At 43.5% G+C, this 20103-nt stretch overlaps 1 protein-coding gene across 1 annotated transcript; it reads left to right on the top strand.

Moving 5' to 3' along the window:
- The first annotated feature begins 3691 nt into the window (after positions 1-3691).
- Positions 3692-9485, top strand: KLHL34 (kelch like family member 34). Its single transcript, XM_069204733.1, has one exon. The coding sequence runs from the start codon at positions 4304-4306 to the stop codon at positions 6071-6073; it is 1770 nt and encodes a 589-aa protein (XP_069060834.1). The 5' UTR covers positions 3692-4303; the 3' UTR covers positions 6074-9485.
- Positions 9486-20103: the final 10618 nt, after the last annotated feature.

Below are 20103 nucleotides of genomic sequence, written 5' to 3'. Positions count from 1 at the left end.
TACTCAGATTTGCAAAGGCTACAGGCAATCACTCCGTGAGCTCCGCGCTGCTTGCATACAAAACAAAAGCAAGAGCCGCAGCACTTTACAGCGCAGAGATCTGGGGATTCAGAAAGATTCCATCAATACAAGTAACCGAGAACAAATTCTTACGCCAATTACTTTGTCTAGGTAATGCTACACCAATGAACGCAATAAGAATTGATCTACAAATGAGAAAGGTTGAGGACTACATCGCTCTGGCTCCAGTAAGATACTGGATCCGTATTTGGACAAAAGAGGCTCTCAAACCATTCAGAGACGTACTTAAGGATATCATGAAGCTGCAAAACCATTGGAAACTGCCCTGGTTTAAACATATTTCAACTATCCTGGCTGCTATTGGCCAGGATGGCTTTTGGCTCCATCCTGAAAAAATCGGAAGGCCTAGTCTTGCTGTCATAAAAAAGGCATATTGGGAGCGAAAGACAGAGATTATGTGCGAGTCATTTAGCCCTTTATTCAAGCGGTATATTTTGTTTAACCAAGAGCTTAAACCAGCAATATTCATAGACAGTATTTATCCGGAGGAAAAAAGGGCTCTCTACTTTAAATTCCGTATGGGCACACTACCAGTGACAGCGGTGGTCAACAGATGGCAATCCGCTCCTCCGGGTAGTTTAGAATGTTGTCCATGTCTTCATGGTGGTCCGGAAACACTTTCCCATTTCCTTTTACTATGTCACTTTACGCTCAGACTCCGTAAATTGTACCTTCGTCCACTTTTCAGAGCTTTCGGAGTTAGGAAGTGCAAGGAGGCGGAAGCGCTATGTATGCGTTCAGATGAGAAATACATTGTGACAAAGGTCTCAACTTATATCTTGGAAGCATGGAAATTACGTCTATCAATGCACCTACAGTTGGCACAGGCACAATAGCCTATGTTATCCCGTACCTACTTAGCTTGGGAAATCGGTGCAGGGCAATGTAAACTGGGTTAGGCCTCGGTCTTTTATTAAATGGCTGGAAGGCAATGCAAGGCCCCAAATGACTCGTCCCATAATAAGACATTTTAAATATTAGATTCATAATGTTTTTCTAGAATAAGTTAAGTTTTTATGTAAATTATGGTCAAATCAGGTTTTACGATAATGCATGGTAAATTGGATACATTTTGGCACATGTTAAATCAAAAATTCAAGCATAGTTCCTTTTATTGAGATGTTTTTATCTTAATGTGATTTTTATTGAGTTCGAGGGATTGATATCTATTGTGTGATTATTGTTAAGGCCGGATAGGCTAATAACAATTATTTAAATAAATGGTAAATAAAGAAAAAAAACTGAGAAAACTGTAAAGAGAAGAAAAAGTTCTGCATGGCAAGACTGCAGATGGTGTCTGAGGTGGAAGTGCCTCCTTGTGAAGATTTCTTTGTTCGGACTTTGTCACTTTTTGAAAGTTGAAAATCTCCATCAGGATGAAGCTGGTGGCTGTAGCCAACAAAACTTCCAGGTGGTGGGATACCCTTTGCCAAAGGACCCCTAAACATGATTTTCTGCTGCACAGTAGAATGTAGTGGGAGCTGCTGCAAAGTCAGACTAACCGGCGATGTACCTTGGGTGGATAAAAAAGCAGGTTGATCCGGGTCTGTTCTTAGTTCTCAGGGCAGGTTTTAGCCAAAATAAATTCTAAGTCCCAAGTTTTGGATATTGCCTATCTGGGCACCTTTTGCAGCACCCCCAAGGGTCTATGACTGAAGGGTCCCTAATTGGGCGCTTAAGACTCACTGAGGCTCTGTCCATGTGTGGGTTCAAGATGCTTGCAGCTTGTTCTGTCATTGAGGCTCTGACCAGGAGGCCAGCTGACTATCCCTTCATGATGGCGATATGCCTTAGGGTGTCAGCAGTGATGCTGGGGGAGGTCACTTCGATCAAGGTGTAACCTGCAAGGCAGATTGAGCAGGAAGACTCCTCTTCAGTATGAAGCAAGCAGTTTGCATGTTCGCCCTTCCTTATCTTTAACTCTTTAAAAGTGCCAATGTTTAGCACTAAAGGGCATATTTAAGACCCCCTAGCACCACCGGAGCATCACTTTTAGTGACTCTCCGGTGGCGTTATGCACTGTATTTACAATGTGGCATTAAGCCACTTTTTGTAGCTTAACACCACCTTGTAAATACTGCCCCTTCAAATGCAGCACTGAGCCACAGCAACACCCATAGCATTTTGATGCTGCCCCAGATTTATGAGTCTTCATAAACCAGAGGCGGCGTCAAAATCTAACGCCACCCAAGGGATGGTGTTAGCATGGGGCACCGAGGAGAATGGTTTCATTTCTCCTTGTTTTTTGCTCTTTCTATGTGTGCTGCAGAATGCAACACACATAGAAAGAGCAAATTGCTATTTAATATTGTTTTTGTGCAGGAAGGCATCCTTCCTGCACAAAAGCAATCTCCCCGTCAACTCAGCCATCTTTGCAAGGATGGCTGTGTTGGCTCACAGCAGCAAATTCTGCACCGGCACAGGGAGCAACACAGGGGTGCACCATATTCTATTAAATACAGCGCATCCCTGTGTTGTGAAAATGACGGTGCACAACGGTGCACATTTTGTGCAGCGATGCACACTGTCATTTTCTCTTAAATCTGGCCCTAAATATCCAACCCTTATAATGGGTGGTATGAGAATGTCGTCTAACATAAACATTGTGGCCTAAATATCCTTACAAAAATATGCAGCACTAATTAACAAGCATTTTCTTCAGTCAAAAGCCAGATCCACTGACTTTGCCAATGGTTGTTTTAAACTGCCATGGCTTTTCTCAACCAAGATAGCTCAAGATAAATGCAGATTTTACGGAGAAAGTTACATTTACAATGATCTTTACACCGTCTGCAAAGCAAAGGACACAATGTATTACCAAGCTTTCATTTGACGAAAGTGTAATTATGAGGGAAACCAATCCACAAATAGCAGCACGTCTTGCTTTAGCACAGCCCTACTGAGACGAAATAGGCATTGCATGTACTCAGGATATCTTTCTTAGAAGACACCCTCACGTGGCAGCTTTAGGTCCTTCTATATGTACCCCCTCCTTTGTTGACATAGCCATAGCCTTAGCATCCACAGATCACCAAATAATTTAGAGTTCATTTTGTAAATTCCTGACCACTTTCATAAGGACGAATTGTTAAGCACCCAAATTATATAATTATTAAAGCATGCATGCATTTTTATCCCCAAAATATACAGACGTCATAAAACAGCTCAACGTCAAAAGAAATGTATTTAAAAAACAAGAAAAATTATGTATTCGAATTGTTGGCTTGACTCATTCACTTGTTTTTTTAGGCGGCTTTAGTAAATATCAGACTTCCAAAATGCCAGCTGCTGAGATACATAAACTGAGCTCCAACGGTGAAGTGTCCTACAGTCAGACTGGTCTCCGTCCCTTGCTCTGCGCTTGATCTTTTGTACTTTTGTACAAACAGGCCCGGCTCCATTCAGGCCGGCTGGCCCATACTGCGGGCCTGGAAATGTTTGTTGTTCCTTTCCCCTCCTCCCTTGGAAGGCAGTGATCTGTTCCTGGGACTCTGCAGCTGGCCGTGAGCGAGCTTGGCTATTCTTGTAACTATGAGTGAATGTGCACTCATGAAGCAAGGCCCTGTTCAGATTTCTGCCAACTCTTCTCGGTGAATCATCAAGATATGCACCGTCCTCAGATAGACCTGCCCCAAATTGCAAGTGGCGGGTGTCGAACTGAATGATAAAAACAAGAGAAGTCCGGTTCCCTTTTACAGAGAAGAGCAGCGACTGCATCCACAGACAGCTCAGCATGAACACAGACTGGCTCGTGGGGCCTGCTGAAGAGGAGATGGGGTGCCCCCACTCCGCCGTCAGTCTTTTCCTTGCAGATGGATTGTACATGCACCCTTCTGTCTATCAAAGCAGAGGATGAGCTTGATCTGTTTGCCAAAAGCGGGGCCTCCTATTTGATCATTACAGATCACTTCCGATGACCTTTTACCTCCTTGGCTACATTCCTGATGACAAGCATAGTTAGTTGCTCGTCCATTCGGCATGCACTGCAGACGAGGAGAAGGGAACGCCCTGGAACATGTATCTGTGGTGGGGATCATGTGAGTCATCACATGCATGCTTGCAGAATCTTGTCCTGCATTCATTTCTGGAAGTTCTTTTTGCAGCCTTTGTACTTTTCCATATGTGTTGAGGATGTGATGAGGAACATCTAAGTCCAGCCACAAATACTGAGGTGTGAAGCAAAACCCGTTGACTCTTCTGTCCTGTCTCTTCAACATGCAGTATGAGTTACTTCCTGGCGTTTTGTAAGTCTCACTGTGGCACTGTCCTACGCCAGTATCAAAGCCTCCGGGCAGAGGGTTTTCTGTGTGATGTTTTGCTGAAGGTCAATGGGCACGAGTTCCCTGCCCACAAATCCCTGCTGGCATGCACCAGTGATTACTTCAGAGCAATGTTTAAGGACTATACCAGAGAATCTAAGGCAACCGTCATCCACCTGAAAGTTCTCTCACCCACTGGTCTGCAGCATATTTTGGATTTCATCTATACATCCTGGCTGTCTCTCTCCTTGCAAACTCTAGAGGACACCCTGGAGGCGGCCAGCTATCTACAGGTGCCTGAAGCCCTTGCTCTCTGCAGTCGTTATATTGTGAACAGACTGGACCTGGAAAACTGTTGCTTCTTTGCTAATGTTGCGTCCAAGTTCTACCTTCTAGATGCCTTGTCTGCTGCAGAAAAGTACCTCACCAGTAACCTTGGGAGGCTTCTGGAGTACGATCTGGAGTCAACGGAATTGCTTGAGCTGAATCTCGGATCACTCTTGGCAGTAGTGAAGTCGGACCATATACCTAAGCTGAAGGAACTCTGCTTATTGGACTTGGTCCTGGAATGGCTACAATACGACAAGTCCAGATTAAGGTACACCACAGAACTACTTCAGCATATTAGATTCGGCCTAGTACCTGTGGAGTATTTAAGGAAATTCTATTCACATTCGGCTGTTCCATTAACAGCAACTACAAAAAGTCAAATAATAAAAGCAATTGACTACCACACTTCTGCTTTCAAGCAGCCCCTCATGCAAGACAAGTCCTGCACCCTAAGAAACTCAAAAATGTGGATAATGTTGGTTGGTGGGGAAACCTCAAATGAGAGGCTTGTTAATGACATACTTGCTTTTGATGTTTATAATCACAAATGGAGGACTGCAACACAGATACCCCTCAATTTAAAAAATCACTGTGTTTGTGTTGTAGGCAACTTTCTTTATGTACTCGGAGGAGAAACTTCAGTCCATGAGAGTGATGACAATAAGAGCACTGCTAAAATGCCTTCAAATATGGTACATCGTTATGACCCAAGATTTGACAAGTGGGTACAGATTGTTGGTATGCTGGAGCACAGATCTCAGTTTTCATGCTGTGTTGTTGGAAGCAGCATCTTTGCAATTGGAGGGAATGGTGGTGATGGGGCAGTTCATGCGTCAGTTGAAGTGTACGACATTAGCAGAGACAGATGGATCAAAACTAAGGACTTACCTTTCTCTAGACATGGACATGCCTGCACCGTCTACAAGAAGACCGTCTACATTTCTGGAGGCAAGTGTGCAGAACTAGCGAATACAAGCAAGGATGTGTACTCTTTTAATGTCCTTGAAGGCCAATGGAAGAAGCAAGCATCCATGTCTATTGCACGGTTTGGGCACCAGATGGCTACCGTCAATGATGGCATATTTACTTTCTTAGGGATTTATGAGCCATTTTGTGACATAGAGAAGTATGAGCCACTGAGAAACCAGTGGACTCGTCTGAGGCCCTTGCTTCACGACCGCTTCTGCTACGGGTTGGTGGTGGTGGAGGAAACAGTGCTCCTGCTTGGTGGTAAGAAATGGCAAGACTCGCGTCAAGTGCCTACTCAGAACGTTGTGGGATACGACACAGAGAACGACTGCTGGGAAGAGATCTGCAACCTACCTTTGCCATTGTTTGGAATACAGTGTGCTGTGCTGCAGCTTTCAGACTTGCCAGAGAACGAGCTGAAACAACAGAAGTAATACTATAACAATTATCAAAATAGCTTTAAATGACTTGGAGTAGCAGTGACAGTTTAAGAACTGTATCTTAAATTGTTTGTGTTGAGGTTAAAATACATATGACCTGCTTATGTAAAGTAAGACACCCAACTATGGCATTACTTTCAGCCAGATGAGAGGAGCATTTTGGGAAGAAAAGCAACTGTAGGTGTCACATGTAAAGAATTAAGCTGAACTCAATGTAAGTAAAAGGAGAATGTGTGTGTTTGTACAACAGGGGCAAAACAGCAAAGGGATAAAGGAGTCACCTAAGAAAATCTATGGCATATAAGCAGTGTAAAATGAAGCAGCCTCTGTAGCTGGGCAAATGTCTCATTTTTATTCACTCATTGTAAGTTACATAGATCAGTCTCAGGGGTGCCGCAACTTCAATACAAAGGCACTCATAGACTTTAAACCATTTACATGCATCAGGGATGGGATTACCCAAATTGCACAGGTGCAGTTTTGCTGAAATATTTGCCACATCGAACAAGCACAAACCACATTACAACTTAGAGACTAGTGCAAAAATACTATTTTGCACAGGTCGGTCATTTCAAATGTTGGTTCAGATGTCGGGTCAAAATCGCTCCTCCATTGGTGAAACTAGGTACAAGTAAATGTTAGTGCATCATTGCACCTGCACAGATGCAACAAATGTAGAGTAGTCGCGGATTTTCCAGCATTGGATGTTGAGGAAAGGCACAAAAGGAAAGAGTTGTCATTCATCTTCGAGAATGAAGGCAGTGCATGATTGGCAATAACATGGAATGGTCTCGCCAACCAGGCTGCAATTATTGCAGGAGGTGGGGGTCATGAGGGACCACAGTCCTAAAACACATTATCTTCTGTAACCTTGACTAAGCTCTCTGCACATGCATTAGGACAATAACTGCACCGATACAGTGACCACCTGCACTACTCCTTTGAAGCAAAATTCCACTTGGTGCATCTGATGTCTTTTGTTAAGACTTATATCTTTCTCTCTAGTTCCACATTATAATGAATGGGATACTCTTGGCAAACTCGCATATGTGTCTGAAACAAGATTAGAAGTCATGAGCAAATTGCGCCTATAACAGGTGTTTCCGCCCATGGTTTGTGGAAGGTAGAATCTGCCTCAAAATCTGAGTACAAATTGCGTGCAATATCAGTTTGCACAACCCTGAAGTTGTTGAAATTATGCAGAGTTACATGTAATTTTCCAATTCTAGGTATCTGCACACCTGCACTTGTTGTAAATCATGGGCGCCTAATCTGGCCCTGCATTGTTTATGCATTATAATGTAAGGGATACAATACCCTTTGCCATGTATTATATGGATATTGCAAGTCTCAGAGAAGCTCCATAACCATATAGAGGAATAAGGCCGAAGGCGAGTTTCTTAAAAAGTTTATGGAATTGTGAGGTGACTTGCAATATTCTTATCATGTATGTCGGGGTACTTTATCCCATATAATACATGGTCACAACATCATCTTTGCTACAAACCTTTCAAAACCTAGGTGCATAGCTCTATCATGTGAAAGAGTGAACATGTTGCGAACATGAAGAGTAAAAAATAAATAGCGCAAAATTAAACACATCAAAAGCCTGTTAGATACTTATTGTAACAGATATTAGAATCAATTCAATACAAGTCAATTAAAAAAATAAAAGTTGCAGAAGCTCAGAATGCGTAGAAACATGCAGAAAGATTCTACCATTTCTCTATATAGGGAGTGCAAAAAATAAAAAAATTCTCTGCTTGTCATTGTAAGATAATAAAATCGAGCAGAAGAAAGAAAAGCAAGTTCTGTTTTCAGTTGCTTTAAGAAGCTGCTTCAATTATGCTCCAAGAGATGTACTACTTTTCACCTCAGCTGCTGGCTCTGGCAGGAGGCATTGTCATGTCAGAACTCAACTGTAATAATTCATAATAGCGAGTTCTGATGTCTTTTCTTTATAATCGGTGACAGAGTGAGTCACCAGTTGCAGATTATAAAACAATTAGACATGCATTTATACAGGGATTACACAATCCTATGTATGATAAACCCCCTACGAATTGTAAATAAGGCTTATGTACAATACCTACACACTCTACTTGTGCTGGTCTCTTAAGAGGTAAATAACGTGCTAAGATTTTCATTGCCATTTTTTTAGACAAGCTCCAGTATGGGTGCAGCTCACATACCACTAGACCTTGGCTACCTAACACCTGTCTGCAAAGATGGTAGAGTTATAATGAAGAACTAGAGCGCTAACCTAATTCCCATGATGTGCCAGCGCTGTCAGCAATGCTGTTGAACAACATAGCTTTAGAACTATTCTTTATCTTATGCAGGATGCTAAATATGTCTATGAACCAGTACTTGTCTGTGCTGATGTACAATGCAGAAACAGAGCAGGCCCCAAAACTGTTCTTGACCCTGCCATTGGTTACACATACATATTTCAATGTTTCCAAAATCAGTGTCACATTGTTCAGACTGACATTCATGTGCTTCTGTCACAGAGGTTGTTGTTTAAAAAGAGTGATTAGCTACTTTTTGTTTGTTATATTTTGAAACATTTGCGCTTGCTAGCCTTGGGGTTTTTACAAACTGGGAGATATTTGTCACCTCTGATGAAATCCTACGTTGCAGGGGTCAGCATTCATCGGGTGCGATTGTGGGGTTCTATTCGGTAATGGGAAGTTGTATGCAGATGTTAGTTCCTACCCCAGCAAAAGCTGCATGTCCTGATAGTTACCAGGGAGTTTACACTCAATAATTTTTCGGGGGGAACTACAGGAGTGTAGTGTTAGCAGCCAAACACATACTTCTGACATATGTGGTAACAATAGCTAATGCACATACCGGAAGTATCAAGGCCACAAGTAATCATGTCCCAAATACACTAAGGCCCATATTTATACTTTTTTTAGCGCTGCATTTGCGTCATTTTTTGACGCAAAAGCAGCGCAAACACAAAATACAATTGTATTTTGGAAGTTTGCGCCGATTTTTGCGTAAAAAAAAATGACGCAAATGCGGCGCTAAAAGAAGTATAAATATGTGCCTAATTATTTTAAATTACTGCTATGATTGAATTACATTTGAGTGGAGTGATTTGTAAGAGATACATATATCCTACTTTCAGTTTGAAATGTTTTAAAAAATATATGTTATGTACATTTCCTCACATATAACTTATTATGGCAAAATGTTATACGCTCGTGCACTGTTACAGTTGAAGGTAAAAAGGGGGGAACTGACAAAGTGGAATGGTAAAATACTGAATTATGCCATGGCTTCTTAGATATTGCTCAGCTATCAGCAGAGAGCGTCAGTCAACGTTTAATTTAAAATGCCCATAAAAAAATGCTTCTTTTTTACTGTGGCTCCTAATAAAAATCACCCAGGACAATTTATTTAAAAAAAACGTTGCTCTAGAAGGCAAAATGGTGTAGTCAAATCACGTAAAATAGTAGCGCAGAGTCATTCTTCATGTGATCTAGCACCCAGAGAGTGCCATGAAAAAACTAATCGTAGGAAATGTTGTGTATATCACTCAAATTGCATTGTTAATATTATCAATGGGGAACTGAACACTAGTGTAGCTATTCAGCATGGAGTGGAATGGGGCCGCCGCCTTGCCTGAGACTCAATGACTCGTTCCCTAGTACATGCGGGAAGAACCGGGCCTTTCCCTTCAGTTCAGGCCCTCTAACGCCAGCGAACTGGGGGTGCCCTCTTGCTCGTATAATGCTGCTCGAACAACGGATAGACCCCCAGTTGTCAGTTACAGTTGGTACAATATTTTCGGCCTCAAACCCAATTAAAAAAGCAGGTGAAAATATGCCTTGGAAATGGGCAAGAATTTAGTAAAAAGGTGCAGAAGACCGTGGGGTGCACTGGTTTCCGCACCTGATACCACATTCCGGCTGTCAAACCAGAGAGCCGCCCTGAAAAGGCGTGGTTCCTCCAAAGGCAGTACTTCAGATGGGCCGGTACTGTCAGGTACTGGGGCCCATGTTTATACTTTTTGACGCAAAACTGCGCCAACGCAGTTTTGCGTCAAAAAAATGAGCGCCGGCTAACGCCATTCTGAAGCACCATGCGGGCGCCGTATTTATTGAATGACGTTAGCCGGCGTTAGCCGCCGGCGCCGTCTGGTGTGCGTTAAAAAAAACGACGTACACCAGGCAGCGCCGGCGTAGGGGGATATGGAGCTTGGGCGTCAAGAAATGGGGCAAGTCAGGTTGAGGCAATTTTTTCGCCTCAACCCGATTTGCGCCATTTTTTTTCACTCCCAACCCCCATAGAAATGACTCCTGTCTTAGCAAAGACAGGAGTCATGCCCCCTTGCCCAATGGCCATGCCCAGGGGACTTCTGTCCCCTGGGCATGGTCATTGGGCATAGTGGCATGTAGGGGGGCACAAATCAGGCCCCCCTATGCCACAATTTTTTTTTTCAAAAAACACTTACCTGAACTTACCTTAATGTCCCTGGGATGGGTCCCTCCAGCCTTGGGTGTCCTCCTGGGGTGGGCATGGGTGACAGGGGGTGTCCCGGGGGCATGGGGGGCACCTGTGGGCTCCTTCAGAGCCCACAGGTCCCTTAACGCCTGCCTTTTGCAGGCGCTAAAAAACTGCGCAAAAGCGCCCGTACGTCATTTTTTTTGACCCGCCCACTCCCGGGCGTGATTTTTGCCCAGGAGTATAAATCCCACGCACATGCCTCGGAGTCGATTTTTTAGACGGGAACGTCTACCTTGCATATAATTAACGCAAAGTAGGTGTCCACGCAAAAAAATGACGCTAACTCCATGGACTTTGGCGCTAGACGCGTGTAACGCCAAAGTATAAATATGGAGTTAGTTTTGCGTCGAAATTGCGTCAAAAAAAATGACGCAATTTCGGCGCAAACGGAGTATAAATATGCCCCTGGGTGTCTGCCCTTCTTCTTGAGAGGGTGAGTACCTGCACTTCTCAGCTGAGGTATAATACTTTGAAGACTACCTGCACTTTTCGGAAGCAAGTAGGTACTTTCGTATAGGCAACAAACACTTCTAAATTTCAATTTCGAGCACTTTCTATGGCTGTAGGAGTGTCTTTATTATGTAACGAGGTAAACAGAAAAGAGAAGGAAGGATTAGACACATTATAGAAACGCGGCCGGTTATAAACATTACAAGAGGCGGGCTATTTCAGCGCGAGACTATTCCTAGAACGGAAGCTCCTGGAATGAGCGTAAATGGGACGATGAAGAGGTGCAGTATAGTACAAATATGTGTGGGGGAGCAGTGAATGTGTGGGACAAGCACTGGAATGCACAGTGGAGACAAAAGTGGTGAGTGACATCATAAAATGGAGATACAGAAGCAATCACCCTGAAAGAGCAGAGGCAACGCTCACAGATTACATAGTGCTGGCGCCCATTATTCGGGTGTTTACAATCTTACAGTGGCGCTGTCCCCGGAAACACGCACTGAATCACCTTTTGCACTTATCGGGGCCTCATACAAGCTAGAAAGACAGCTCAGTGGCTCATGTGTCTGCTGCAGCGCGCGTGCACGGACGTAAGATTACACGTTTGAAATGTGGTGAGGACACAGCACACCTTCCTTGCAAGGTTGCCCCGGTGAGTGCTGCTGTGTTAGGCAACAGTTCCACCTTTTAATTACACAACTGTGGAGCAGCGAGAGTGTGGCAGCAAGCGCTTCCTAATAACCAGCCCTTCCAGCATTATGCCACCGATAAAAGGAACGGGAAAGCTGGAACTGGTCGGTAAGGAAGGATGGTGGCAGAGACAGTCCGCGAGAGAATAGAAGATCCTGGTGGGTTCATACAATGAATTCCGATGTGAACGGGAGGCAAATGTATATGAAATCGGCAACAAAACAATACTTGCTAATTTTTTGACACTTTTTTGAGCTGTTGAGCATTTTCAATCACATAATCCATTAAAGATATCGGCTGCCACATTTCACATGTGAAGAATGGAAACACATACACAGAGGCTACTTGGAACATGTAGGAGTGACCATGTTTGGCCCATCTACTGCCACACCGTGCACATAAAATGGGCTCCCCCGGTCATCCTAGCTTCCCCTCTAGTGCTAAATTCCTTAGTTTCTGTCCCTAATTGTGTCACTGCACTCACAGGGCGGCAGTCACGTGCATTCAATAACTTTTATATAAATACATATTTCTTTATGCTGCACCTGATCTCAGCCACCCATTTAGAAAATATTCCGGCCCGTATTTATACTCCGTTTGCGCCGAATTAGCGTCGTTTTTTTCGACGCAAATTCGGCGCAAAACTAACGCCATATTTATACTTTGGCGTTAGACGCGTCTAGCGCCAAAGTATGGGCAAATAGCGTCATTTTTTGGCGTGAACGCCTTCCTTGCGTTAATGAGATGCAAGGAAGGCGTTCCCGTCGAAAAATATGACGGCGACGCAAATGCGTCGTATTTATACTCCCGGGCAAAAATCACGCCCGGGAGTTGGCGGGTCAAAAAACCCCGCATTTGCACCACTATTTAACGCCTGGGTCAGGGTAGGCGTTAAGGGGCCTGTGGGCTCAAAATGAGCCCACAGGTGCCCTCCCCTGCCCCCAGGGACCCCCCCTGCCACCCCTGCCCACCCCAGGAGGACACCCAAGGATGGAGGGACCCACCCCAGGGACATTCAGGTAAGTTCAGGTAAGTATTATTTTTTATATTTTTAAATTTTTTTGATGGCATAGGGGGGCCTTATTTGTGCCCCCCTACATGCCACTATGCCCAATGACCATGCCCAGGGGACATAAGTCCCCTGGGCATGGCCATTGGGCAAGGGGGCATGACTCCTGTCTTTACTAAGACAGGAGTCATTTAAATGGCGTCTGGGCGTCGAAAAAAATGGCGCAAATCTGGTTGAGGCGATTTTTTTGCCTCAACCTGACTTGCCCCATTTTAAGACGCCCTAACGCCATTTTCCCCCTACGCCGGCGCTGCCTGGTCTACGTGGTTTTTTTCCACGCACACCAGGCAGCGCCGGTCTGCTAGCGCCGGCTAACGCCATTCCATAAATACGGCGCCCGCATGGCGCTTCAGAATGGCGTTAGACGGCGCTAAATTTTTTGACGCTAAACTGCGTTAGCGCAGTTTAGCGTCAAAAAGTATAAATATGGGCCTCCGTCTCTCTGGGTTTAAAATGTTGACAACCGTCTTCTCTCTTAATTTCCTTTAGTCCAGTAAAGTATTTATTAGCGGTATTTGCAAAGTTTTGTCCCAGGTTTGAGAGGCAACAAAGGCAAAAGTGCCATACGGCAGATATGGTGGATGAGGTGGGCGGTGAACATAGGTACAGTCAACGCACTGATACAGAGGAGGATCATGTATGAGCAAAGCCCGAGACAGAAGGGGTGTTGTATGGCTCTGGGGCTGTCAGACCCGAGTAGAATAGCTGGCGATTTGGTCTGGATTGTGTGTAAGAATATCACTAACAAGAACATCATCTGACAGACATAACATTGCTTAAATATCGTTTACAAAATTATTGTCCAATTCGGAGTAGATTTCCTATTATTAACGCCAATTGGATAATAGTTTTGAAAAAGGATTGTAAGGACACAATATTTCTGCCTGGTGATATTTTAGTTACAATATTATAATACCATGCTTTGTGGAGCCTGGCCCTTATGTTCTTGCTAGAAATGAGGGGCATATTTATAATCCCGTTTCGCCGCCTTGCTCCATTTTAGTGTCATTATTTTTTACGTTAATGTGGCCCAACAAGGCCGAAATCCCAGGGGCATGTTTACAGAGTGGCGCAATGCACGCCCTGCCCCACTCTGTACCCTTTGTGCTAGGCATAATGTATGCAAAGGGGGCATTACCCCATTGAGGAGCAAAATGGCGCAAGGAAATCTATGAGATTTCCCTGCGTCATTTTTTGCTGCATTTTTAATGCCTGTTCAGAGCAGGGCTTCCATATTTAGAATAGGCCCTTATGTACTCTGTGGGAGTAGTGACAACATTTTGGCGCTACTCCTGCTGAGTACATCAGCAGCATCACATTGAATAACACCATTGGCCCCTATCTTGCTCCATGGTGTGCCGTATTTGAAACACGGCGCACAAATGGTGGCAGTAGAGGGGCACTAAATGGCGCAGGGAAAGTAGCACTGCACACAGTGCAGCGCCACTTTCCATAAATCTGCCCCTGAGACTCTTAGTGCAAAAGTCAATGAGAGTTTTATATAACAATTCCCTGACTGAGTCAAGTTTTAGTTCAACACTAGAGTGGGGAATCATAATAGAAGTTCAATGTGATAATCAAAGTTTTGTTGAATGCTCATTCTTGAATCAGAAGTCTTAGTTCAAAATCCACTGCAAATGCCAGGATTCTAATTCAAAGTTGGATGTGAATATCAGGGTTTTAGTTGAAAGTTCATTGCAGAGCTGGGAATTGTAGTTCAAAGTTCAATGTGAGAATCAGGGCTTTAGTTGAAAGTTCACAGCTGGAACCAGGAGTCTGAGAACAAGTCCACTGCAGATGCCAGGGCTTCAATTCAGAGTTCATTGAGAGATTCAGGTTTCAGTTTAAAGATCTATGCTAGAGTCTGAAGTCTAAGTTTAACGTTCCCTCGTGAGCCAGCGTATTATTTCAAAGTTCATTGTGACAGTTGGTGGGATCCTATTCTTGAGTTCTTTGCAAGAGTTCATGTCCTGGAGAGATTGAGAATGGATACCAGCTGTGAGACACATTAAGAAAATTGAGGGGCATATTTACCTGCCCCATGGCGCAGGTCAGTTCAGCAAGTGACCTTGTTGTGTGGCCTGCGCCACAGGAAAAGGGCAGAAATGCACTGTATTTACAAGATACAGTGCATTTCTGTACTCCCCCCTGTACTGGTGCACAAATTGCTGGCTAGAGCCAACGCAGGTATTTTTGCACCATGGTTCAAGAGTGTCTTAGTTGCAGGCAGGATTGTTTTTGTGCAAGAAGGGACACCTCCCTGCACAAAAACAATCCAGAGAGGCATTTTCCTCTTTCTGTGTGTGCTGCAGAATGCAGCACATACAGAAAGAGGAAACAACAAGTAGAAATAAAGTCATTTCTCCTCGTTGTACCTGCCAGGGTGAGGCGTACATTTTTGACACATTGGCAGTTTACAGATTCTTTTAAATCTGGGAATGCGTCAAAACCCGTAGATGTTGCATGGGAAAACCCGACGCAATGACCATGGTATGCCTCCCTCAGTGTAAGGAAACGCAGCGACTTGCTCTGCACTGCCTTACGCAGTTTCTACAAGGCCAGGAAAAGCCAGGCAAAGTGGCTTTGCGGGCCATGTAGATATTGGTCTGCACTATGCACGCTGGTGCATCTTAAAGTGTGATGCACTGGCGGTGCACGGTGCTTGTAAATATGTCCCTGAATTTCTTTTCTCCAGCCTTTTGCCAGAAACGTGTTACCTTTTAGTAATCCCTTCTGCAGGCCACTTCCAATTGGCATGTGGCTTTTCTGTCTTCATGGTCTCTGGACACAAATAAAGGTTTGTGCCACAAAACCCACTGCTTCCTCTCATTGCAGGTCTCTTCTTTGTTTGGGACATATCAATCCTAATCTCATAATCTTCAAACAATACGCAAGAATTTTCTCTCCTTAAATAAATGACTTTTCAAGGCCACAAATGAGTATTTCAGGTTTTCAGGGTGTGCCTCGTGTGCTCCTCTTGGGGATTGAAACTTGGGACTGTTTTTGGCTTCAAGTGTTAAAACATACACCTTTACACCTCTGTAACGTCTTTCGGAATTGTTTTTGAAAACTTCTCCCACATACAACTTTAGTGAACCCCACTGTAACCCAATAAGTAACATCCGATCTCTCACTTCTAACTACTTGCTGCCACTCACCCCCCTGTAAAGCGAGAAGTAACATCTGATCTCTGCCTTCTAATTAACTGCTGCCACTCAGGGAATTCATACCTAAGGTTTCAAGTGTAGTCCCATCCCATGTGGGCTGCTTTGCATGGCCTTCTCTGTGCAGCAATTCAAAGTCTCTAATGAATTACAAGACACAATGAAACCTACTATCCCGGCTAACCAGTAGAACTCACTCTGTTCTCTCATGACTCTCCCATACCCTCTCCCTGTCAACTGCCGGTTTCAGGATATTCCAACGCTGTCTCCATTGTAAGTGATTCAAGTGCTGCCCTAATGCTGACAGACACCCGGGCCTCGGCACCCCCTCCCCCTCATCGCTCCATCACTGTCACTTCTCTTTTACCAAGTACGATGCACTCTCTCGGGCCTCAGTGATTTACCTAGTTTCAGCCATTTTAGTTCCCCCATGTATTTCCTACTGTAGACTGACCTTTGCCCACCACAGGACGCTACAACCCTGAGGTGCAGTAGGGCTGCCTGCTGGGAAGGGACCCTGACCTTTTCAAGGGACACCGTGGACAATTAATTTTCTGTGAGATTTGGGAGACTCAGGGGCGCCTCTCCACATTCTGCAGGGGGCCCTGTTATTTTGCGTTACACCACTGATGCTCTGACCTACTGAGGCTCCCGGTTTTCAACCGTGACCCAAACGGAGCTTGATGTGTCCCCGCTATAGCAGGTGGTGGGCACCAGGACTCATTTTGAGTTCCAGAGCCTATTTGTCAACATCAAACTTTAAACCAGAGAAAGAGGGAGAAAGGCAGACAGGAGACAATGATGGAGAACGTGAAGGACATGAAAGCAATGACAACGGTAGAAAGAGGGGGTGAAAAGATACTGACAAAAGTGCGAAAAAGTGACAGGAAGTGGTGGAAGAAAGGATGCAGTGGAATCAAGCATTTGCACCATTGTCATTCACAGCGCTGATGACAAGTTGCAATTTGGAGCCTCTTTGCTTATTGTTATTAATATTTACAATTTAAGCATTGTGTCCATACACTTTCTGCCATGTCATGTTCAGTAGAAAACAATAATATTCATTCACAAATCATCTTTTTGTAAGCCTGTTTGCACACACAGGGCATGATTCACAAAGTTAAACTTGTGCTATTATTTTGCATTCACAAACTATGAGTTAATAATAAATTTACAACTGCAATCCACAATTGTAAATTGAGGCCCATATTTATGGCATAGGGCGGCACCACAAGTCTTCTTGCTGAAGTGTTCTATGGGCAAGAATGCACATTTTTATGAAATACAGTGCATTCCTGTTCTTCTCCCTGTGCTGGCGCACAATTGGCTGCCTAGCGCCAAAACAGGAACCCTTCCCCCATGGTGAAAGGGTGCCTGCTTTGCATGCTGGATTGTTTTTGTGCAGGAAAGGACGCCTTCCTGCACAAATAGATCCCAAGAGGAGTTTTCCTCTTGCTATGTGTGCTGCAGAATGCATTACATATGCAAAGAGGAAAAAATGAGGAGAAATAGAAATATTTCTTCTAGTAACCCCTGCTCTGAGGAGGCAAAAGGTTTGGGCGTTGTCCTAGGTTTACATGAGTAACTAAATCTTGGATAGAGTTAAAATCCATGTGTGTTGCTCGGGAAAACCCACAGCAACGTCCATGGAACGCCTCCCTGCCACAGAGTAAGGCAACCCAGCCATGTGCGCTGCTTTGTCTTACTCCATATCCATGAGGCCATTCAAAGTCCTGTGTATTGACTTTGCATGGCCTCATAGATATTGTTCAGAGGCTTGTGCCGCTGGAGCTTCAAAAAGAGTGGCGCTCTGGTGGGGCAAGCCTATCATAAATATTCCCCTTACTATTAGCTCGTAGGGGCATATTTAAAAAAAGTGGCACTGCACAGGGTGCAGTGCCACTTTTATTGCGCCCCTTAGCTCCCCCCCATAGCCACCATGTGTGCGCCGTATTTTAAACATGGTGCGTCATGGCACAGGGTACAGGGCAATAGCATCCTTTTTGTTTTTCACGCTACAGATGTAGCCTTCAGAATACATAGGAGCCCATTGTATTCAATGGCATACCCCCTTTTAATGCCTTCTCCGAGCAGGCATTAAATGTGCCGAAAAAAATTGAGCCATTTTTTCATCCTGGCGCAGGCATAATTATGACACAAGGGGTTACAAAGTGGCGCAATGCATGCATTGCACCTCTTTCTAAATATGGCGTGGGAAAACGCCACTTTATCACTGCCTTAGTGTAAAAAAAGGACGCCATGGAGGTGCTAAGGTGGCGCTATGGGCTCTTAAATGTGCCCCTAAGTCTTTGTGACTCAGACCCTTTCTCTTTTTATTTAATGCCCTAGTTGCACTTTAAACATGCGCTCATGAATGCAGTGTGTCCTGAAATAACTTTTTGATCATTGCAATTCTTAAATTTGCTCTTGTGAAACACAGTCAGTAATTTCTGTGCTTTGTCATGTAACTTTAACTTCTATTTGCTGCAGTAATTCTATTTTTCTTTAATCTACCAGCCTTCTTCGTACATACAATGTATACTTCATTGCGCGTGTCATGCCTTATTTTTTAAGAATTTCACAATGGTAAAATTGGACTCAGTTCCGGGACCAAATCTCATAATCTGATTGGAGAACCCCAAGCCATCCTCATTTGTATACTGTGGTTGTCTCAGCAAGACATCTGAATAAAGAACCAAAGCCTGGATTTGCTAAGGATTGCATGAGCGCACTAATGCCCTCGTAATTTTGCACTGCCATCGGCAGACCTTTTAAATAATAAACTGATGCAATGGGGGGCAAAACTTTAGCAAAGAGCACCTTACTTTCATGGGCCAGTTTCCGACCTACCTGGTTGCTTGCAGACAAATCTATGTTTCCTATAATAGTTGACATTTTGTGCAAGAGCCAGGAGGATTACGAACAACGCAGTGGCGATGAAGCAGTTTTGGCATCTACATTTGCACTTCCTGGCACATGTAAAATGGCATATCACAGGGGCCAATCATTCCAAAAATCGGTGCAGCATTCAATCGCCCTGGTCTACTTTGTTATCGGGTATCATGTTCGCAAGGTCAGCAGTTTAGCCACTGGCCACATACGTTTCTTTGTGCAGCACTAATGAATAAGGAGTCAACTTGTGTGGTAATCGGAAGTACTATATAAAAGTCTGTTTTGTGTGATTTTTAAAGGAAACAAATGATCAAGCATGAATGGGCGTGGTTTCAGTTTGTTACTGGCCACTGAATCTGACTATACTTTTGGATTATACTACAGAATTTGAAGCCATCGCACATTTATAATTAGGGCTCCCGGTTTTATGATATTTATTTTTTTAACACTTCCATCTGTATTTATCCCTATTTATTGTTTGGCCATCTTATTAGTATTTATCCATATTTATTTTGTGTTCTGTGAATAAATGAAAGTGTAAAATGGTATATTTCCACATTTATTTAACTAATAAACATGCGCTTATACTTTGACGCCTGTTGTGTTTTAGCAATTTAAGCAACCAAATTTAACATAACAATCCAATTGTAAGTAAATATTAGCATTATACTACAAATGCATGTTGACATATATTGCAGTGTAAGGAAATTTTATCTTGTTTTTTTAACCCTCCATGTCATCTATCTGCCCAGCGGTTGACTTGGAACTGATGAAAAGAATATGGAAAGTCACTCAAAAGAAACAGCTTTTTCTATATTTTTAAATTTTTAAAAATGAATACGGACATGAAACACTTTGTTTTCTGTCTGTATTTATCTGTAAAGATCAGTAAAAACGAAAATCAGGAAGCCTTATTTCTAATACATTCTATATCTAAATAGCTGACATTTGGCATTGTATGTTTGTACTACTGCAATAAGACACCAGATGGCGGGCAAGCTTTAGTTTTGCATCGAGTTTAGAATACTCTAGAAAGACCAGTCGTTTAGACACATTATGACATTATATTGCATGATATTTTTGTGAATACATGGTCAAAAAACGTACCCTGAAGTAAAAAGTAAATAAAAGCTCAAAGCTTCTGAATTCAGTTTTGAGTGTTTTTATTCTATGAAGGTTTGTTTCAAATGTTGGTGTAGGTGCGGTGGGTGCGTGGAAACGGGAGGGGGGGCTAGGAA

The sequence above is a fragment of the Pleurodeles waltl genome, chromosome 8, assembly GCF_031143425.1.
Source record: "Pleurodeles waltl isolate 20211129_DDA chromosome 8, aPleWal1.hap1.20221129, whole genome shotgun sequence".
In the NCBI taxonomy this organism is placed as follows: domain Eukaryota; kingdom Metazoa; phylum Chordata; class Amphibia; order Caudata; family Salamandridae; genus Pleurodeles; species Pleurodeles waltl.
This window is presented reverse-complemented; position numbering and strand designations above follow the sequence as displayed.